Source organism: Dipodomys ordii, unplaced genomic scaffold (assembly GCF_000151885.1).
Source record: "Dipodomys ordii isolate 6190 unplaced genomic scaffold, Dord_2.0 Scaffold161, whole genome shotgun sequence".
NCBI lineage: Eukaryota > Metazoa > Chordata > Mammalia > Rodentia > Heteromyidae > Dipodomys > Dipodomys ordii.
The window spans coordinates 1,165,390-1,172,145 of NW_012267377.1; the positions used below are offsets into that span (position 1 = coordinate 1,165,390).

General features: G+C 45.5%; 1 protein-coding gene across 1 annotated transcript in view; it reads left to right on the forward strand.

Annotated features, from left to right (window-relative positions):
* Cdk13 (cyclin-dependent kinase 13) overlaps window positions 1-6,756 on the forward strand; it is a 140,682-nt gene that overhangs the window by 10,640 nt on the left and 123,286 nt on the right. Inside the window, exon 4 of the mRNA XM_013033003.1 lies at window positions 1,170-1,232. Within this exon, the coding sequence (XP_012888457.1) occupies window positions 1,170-1,232 (63 nt within the window). The remainder of the gene's footprint in view (window positions 1-1,169; window positions 1,233-6,756) is intronic.

A 6,756-nucleotide genomic window follows, 5' to 3' on the forward strand; every position in this document is an offset into this window, starting at 1 on the left:
GACCAGACCCCGCCCCCCCAAAAAAACCCAAAAAAACAAAGAAAAAAAACTTATGGGATGTTAGCCAGGCACCAGAGGCTCACGCCTGTAATCCTAGCTACTCAGGAGGCTGAGATCTGAGGATCACAATTCAAAGGCAGCCGGGGCAGGAAAGTCCAGGAGATTCTTATCTCCAATTAACCATCAGAAAACCAGAAGTGGTACTGTGGCTCAAGTGGTAGAATGCTAGTCTTGAGCTCAAGTGCTGAGGGACAGTGCCCAGGCCCAGAGTTCAAGCCCCACGACTGACAAAAACAAAGCAACAAACAAAAGCCCAATTTATGAGATGTTTATGTTCTGGAATTTTCAATTTACTACTTTCAGGTTTGGATAACTAAAACAGGGGAGAGCAAAAACAGAGATGAGGAGGGCTACAAATAACAGGCACATCATGATGCTTCTCGTTATAATGCAGAATTTTCTGACTGAAACTTCATTTTGCACCTATTGATACTGAAAAACTGCAACCCCTGCATCGAATCCTTTGTCTCTTTGGTGTCAAAGAATGAATCCATGGGCACAGAAGGAGAAGTAAAACGGCAAAGATTTACTGGAGAGAAAGAGAAGCAGAGTTACCCCTAGACTGGAGGGTCTTAAGGGCAGGCACTGCTGGGGTGCATTGAGCAGGGGGTAAATAAGGTGTCTAGAAGAGAGCTATGTGACTCTGGAGATCATTGGACAGACTATGGGCCATAGCAGTCCCTAGATCCAATCAAGAGTCTACGCAGTCATGTATCCTTAGACCCTCTGACCAGGTGCCTGTCCAGCTCAAGGTCCTGGTGGGGGATGCGGAAACTCTAGGGGAGCAGACCTTTCCCTGATGGCTAGTAAAATCTCCATCCCATCCCTGAAGTCCTGAAGGTCCCTTGGGAACATACCTTCTCTGAAGGCAAAATCTCAGCAGCTCCATTTTCCTAGGTTTATTCCTGGCAGGCTCATGTGTCTGGCGCCACCTCCTGGCGCTATGGTTTTACTTACTTTCTTCCTTTTTCTCTCCTGTTGCTTTAATCAAGTCCTCCCTCGGAAACTATTCACAAAAAGAATCTTGCTAATGTCAGAAGGAAATGTGATTCTCTAGCATCTGGAAGGCGTTAATACCTCTGTAAATGTCTCCTCTTGTGATTTTACAGGTCCAAGGCTTTGGAAAGAACTGTTCTTTGTAAAAGTGAAATTCAGGTTGGACAGTTTGTTTCGTAAGGAATAGGATGGCTTCTGTTCAACTGTCCCATCTCATATGGGAGTGTGGATCACAGCCCAGCACTAACCCTGGCTGGAAGGTACTGAAGGGGGGAGCCTGTGTGCAGCTGGACTCCTTTTGTGACTCAGTTCAGCATGCCAGCAAACCATGGGTTTTGCAGTCACTCAGCCCAGTCAGGCATAAGCAAATACAAAACTTGAAGTCTCTTCAGGTATTTCCTTAATATGGCAACTACTTTTGAACAAACTCAAGTTGTTTTAACACAAAAGTGACTGAGTTGCTGTAAGACTCGAATACCACCATTAAGAATGTGCAGAGGCCGGGCGCCCTTGGCTCACGCCTGTAATCCTAGCTACTCAGGAGGCTGAGATCTGAGGATCACAGTTCCCAGGCAGGAAAATCCGTGAAACTCTTATCTCACATAAACCACTAGAAAACCGGAAGTGGCGCTGTGGCTCAAGCAGTAGAGCACTTGCCTTGAGCTGAAGAGCACAGGGACAGCGCCCAAGCCGAGAGTTCAAGTCCCACCACCGACCCAAAAAAAAAATGTGCAGAGGGGCTGGGAAGGTGGCTCAGTGGTAGAGTGCTCACCTTGCAAGCATGAGGCCCTGGGTTCAATTCCTCAGCACCACATAAGCAAAAAGAAAAAAGCCGGAAGTGGCAGCTGTGGCTCAAGTGGTAGAGCGCTAACCTTGAGCTGAAGAGCTGAGGGACAGGGCCCAGGCCCAGAGTTCAGGCCCCATGACCAACAAAACAAATAAACAAACAAAAGAATGTGCAGAGATGCTGGGAATGTGGCTTAGTGGTAGAGTGCTTGCCAAGCATGCATGAAGTCCTGGGTTTGATTCCTCAGTACCACATAAACAGAAAAAACAGGACATGGCACTGTGGCTTAAGTGGTAGAGTGCTAGCCTTGAGCAAAAGAAGCTCATGGACACTGCCCAGGCCCTGTGTTCAAGCCCCAGGACTGGCAAAAAAGCAAACAAACAAGCAAGCATATGCAGAGAGCAGGGCACCAGTGGCTCACCCCTGTAATTCTAGCCACCCAGGAGACTGAGATCTATGTATAGCGGTTAGAAGCCAGCCAGAGCAGGAAAGTCAATCAGACTCTTATTGCCAATTAGCCATCAAAAAGCTGGATGTGGAGCTGTGGCTCAAGTGGTAGAGAGCCAGTCTTGAACAAAATGAAGTTCAGAGACAGCTCCCAGGCCTTGAGTTCAAGTCCCAGGACCTGCACTAAAAAAAAAAAAAATGTTGTGACTAGCAGGGGCTGGTAGCTTGTGCTCATAGTCCCAGGAGGCTGAGATCTGAGGATCATAGTTCAAAGCCAGCCTATGCAGCAAAGTCTATGAGAGTCTTATCTCTAATTAACCACCAAAAAGCCAGAAGTGGAGCTGTGGCTCAAGTAGTAAGTGCTATCCTTGAGTGAAAAAGCATTGTGCACTGGTGGCTTACAGCTGTAAACGAACTACTCAGGACGCTGAGATCTAAGGATTGAAGTCAAAGCAAGCCAGGGCAGGAAAGTCATGAGACTCTTATCTCCAATTAACCACCAGAAAACTGAACGTGGCACTGGGGCTCAAAGTGGTAGACTGCTAGCCTTGACCAAAGGAAGCTCAGGGACAGCACCCGGGCCCCTAGTTTAAGTCCCCGGTTCCAAAAAAATTCCCACAAAACAGTTTGTGCACTATTATAACAGAATACATTAGGTAACTCCAAATTGTAACATAAATGTCATAAATATGTCATTGAAATTTTAAGCCTCAGTTCTTTTTCAGATGCCACCTGTCCACTTCCTCAGTTCCTTCTGCACTTAGGGTTATTTTGATGGAGCCTGTCAATTCCTTCCTTCCTTCCTTCCTTCCTTCCTTCCTTCTTTCCTTCCTTCCTCCCTCCCTCCCTCCCTCCCTCCCTCCCTCCTTTCCTTCCCACTATTCCTGAGCTTTTTTGCTCAAGGTTAGTGCTTTACCACTTGAACCACAGCTCCACTTCCAGCTTTTGGGGGGTAGGTTTTATAATTGAAGAGTCTCAGAGACTTTACTGCTAGGCTGGCTTTGAACCGTGATACTCAGATCTCAGCCTCCTGAGTAGCTAGTATTACAGGCATGGCTGTAGCACCAACTTGGGAGCAAGTTTTAATTGAAGCCTGATGTCACCCCCCCCCCCCATTTGCCCCCAAATCTTCTGGAGGATGCTCTTGTGCCCTCTGGTGGCAAATTGAGAGTAAGGCACCACTCGCTCAATGTCAAGCATCCATTTCTGAACACTAAGTAATCCAGTTGTTTGGTCATGTCACCCCTCTTCCCTTCATTTAACACTGGTACTGGGGCTTTAACTCAGGGCTTGGGTGCTGTTCATGAGTTTTTTCCCTCAAGGTTGGTGTTATACCACTTGAAGTACATCTCCATTTTCAGCCTTTTGGTGGTTAATTGGAGATGAGTCTCATGGACTTTCCTGTCTGGGTTGGCTTGGAACTATGACCTGAATAGCTAAGATTACAAGTGTGAGCCACCAGTGCCTGGTAAGGGTACTCATCTTTATAGGTAAATCTTTATGCACATGTTAGAAGAATGCCTTTGATAAATTCTTGCTCTTATAATTATGGGATTAAAGGGCACATTTCTTGTGTCACTGTTCTGCATTACACCAAAAACAGTGTATTTTTTTTTATCATTTTAGAACTTCATCATTATTATGAAATGATCTTTTTAGCCAAGTACTGGTAGTTCACACTCAGATCTCAGGAGACTGAGATCTGAGGATCCTGCCAACCTTGGGCATGAAAATCTCTTCAATTAACCACCAAAAAGCTAGTGAGCTGGGTGCTAGTGACTCATGCCTGTAATCCTAGCTACTCAGGAGGCTGAGATCTGAGGATCATGGTTCAAAGCCAATCTGGGCAGGAAAGTCCATGAGGCTCTTTATCTCCAATTAATCACCAGAAAACCAGATGTGGTACTTTGGCTCAAGTGGTAGAGCATTCACCTTGAGCTGAAGAGCTCAGGGACAGTGCCTAGGCCTAGAGTTCAAGCCCCATAACAGACAAAAACAAATACAAAAAAGCCACAAGTGGATGTGTGGTTCAAATGGTAGAGTGCAGCCTTAAGCGAAAAGCTAATGGACTGCACCCAGGCCTGAGTTCAAGCTCCAGTATGGGCACAAAAAATAATAAAACAATAGTTTCATTATAATGATTTGAGGAAATTTAAAATGGTAAATTTGTTGTTTTCCTTTTGCATTAATGGTAGATATTTCAATGTTCTTTTTAGTTTGTTTTTTGGCCGTGGGGCCTGAACTCTGGGCCTGGGCGCTGTCCCTCAGCTCTTCAGCTCAAGGCTAGCGCTCTACCACTTGAGCCACAGTGCCACTTCCGGCTTTTTTCTTTTTGCTTATGTGGTACTGAGGAATTGAACCCAAGGCCTCATGCATACAAGGCAAGCGCTCTACCACTGAGACAACTTCCCAGCCCCTCAGTTGCAGTTTCTATGTACATGTCTCTCTTAGAGGTATCTTACATTTTCTGTACACAAATTTTCCTATGCTTTTTGTTGGTTGTAGGGCTTGAACTCAGGGTCTGGGCTCTGTCTCTGAGCATTTTTGCTCAAGGCTAGCTAGCACTCGATCACTGTGAGCCACAGCTCCACTCCTGGTTTTTTGATTTTTTTTTTTTTTTTTTTGCCAGTCATGGGGCCTGAACTCTGGGCCTGGGCGCTGTCCCCCAGCTCTTCAGCTCAAGGTGAGCACTTTACCACTTGAGCCACAGCGCCACTTCTGGCTTTTTCTGCTTATGTGGTGCTGAGGAATCGAACCCAGGGTCTCATGCATGCAAGGCAAGCGCTCTACCACTGAGCCACCTTCCCAGCCCGTGGTTTTTTGATTGTTAATTGGAGATGAGTGTCATAGACTTTACTGCCTGTCCTGACTTTGAACCATGATCCTCAGATCTCAGCCTCCTGAGTAGCTAGGATTACAGGCATGAGCCACAGGCACCTGGTTTATTACTTATTCTTGTTAACCATGTCTTTAAAAAAATTAATGGGTTTTATTATTCTATTTTCATATTTATTCTATTTTATGAATTGAGTCAGGGTCTTACTATACAAACCTGAGCTGTAATACTCTGTAACTCAGGGTAGCCTTGAACTTTGACTTCTGCTAAAGCCTTTCATCATGGGATTATAGTCATGATCCAGCAAGTGATTATAGTCAAACTCCTTCATGCCTGGCTTTCTATCTGCCTTCCTTTTTTTTATTTTTAATTTCACATATTGGTTACTTATATATTAGGTAGCTGTACAAGGGAGTTTCAATTCAACATGTTGATTTATGAGTACAGTGTATCTTGATCAATGTCATTCTGTTGTGATAAAGACATTTTGAAACTTCTCTTTTAGCTACTTTTTTTGTTGTTGTTGGTTATGGGCTTGAACTGCTGTCTCTTAGCTTTTCAGCTCAAGGCAAGCGCTCTACCACTTGAGCCACAGCACCACTTATGATTTTCTAGTGGTTTACTGGAGGTAAGAGTCTCACGTACTTTCCTACATGGGCTGGCTTTGAACCGTGATCCTCAGATCTCAGCCACCTGGGAAAATAAATTCTTTTGATCATCACTAAGATGATAGGTAGCATTTGTTAAGAAGAGAAGAAAAAACAAGTCAATTCAGAATTTTTTCTTTTAGTGTGCTAGTCCTGGGGCTTAAATTCAGGACCTGTCCTTTAGTATTTAGTTTAAAAAAAAAATTTTTTTTTTGGATCCCGTCGTGGGGCCTCCTGAACTCTGGGCCTGGGCACTGTCCCTCAGCTCTTCAGCTCAAGGCCAGCGCTCTACTGCTTGAGCCACAGCACCACTTCCGGCTTTTTTCTTTTTGCTTATGTGGTGCTGAGGAATCGAACCCAGGTCTCAGGCATGCAAGGCAAGCGCTCTACTACTGAGCCACCTTCCCAGCCCTGTCCTTTAGTTTTGTGCTACACCACTCTTCCACTTGAGCCACAGCTCTACTTCGTAGACTTTCCTGCCTGAGCTGGCTTTGAACCATAATCCTCAGATCTCAGCCTTTTTTTTTTTGTCAGTGGCGGGGCTTGAACTCTTGGCCTGGGTACTGTCCCTCAGCTCTTCAGCTCAAGGCTAGCATTCTACCACATGAGCCACAGTGCGCTTCTGGTTTTCTGAGTGGCTTATTGGCGATAAGAGTCTCACAAATTTTTCTTACCTCGGCTGGCTTTGAACTGTGATCCTCAGAGTTCAGCATCTTGAGTAGCTAGGATTACAGAGATCTGCCTGGCTGCCAGTGTGTCACACCTGTAATCCTAGCTACTCAGGAGGCTGAGATCTGAGGATCGAGGTTCAAAGCCAGCCCCGGTAAGAAAAATTTGTGAGACTCTTATCTCCAATAAACCACCAGAAAACCGGAAGTGGCACTGTAGCTCAAGTGGTAGAGCGCTCGCCTTGAGCTGAAGAGTCGAGGGACAGCGCCCAGACCCAGAGTTCAAGCCCCACGACCGACAAAAAAAAAAAAAAA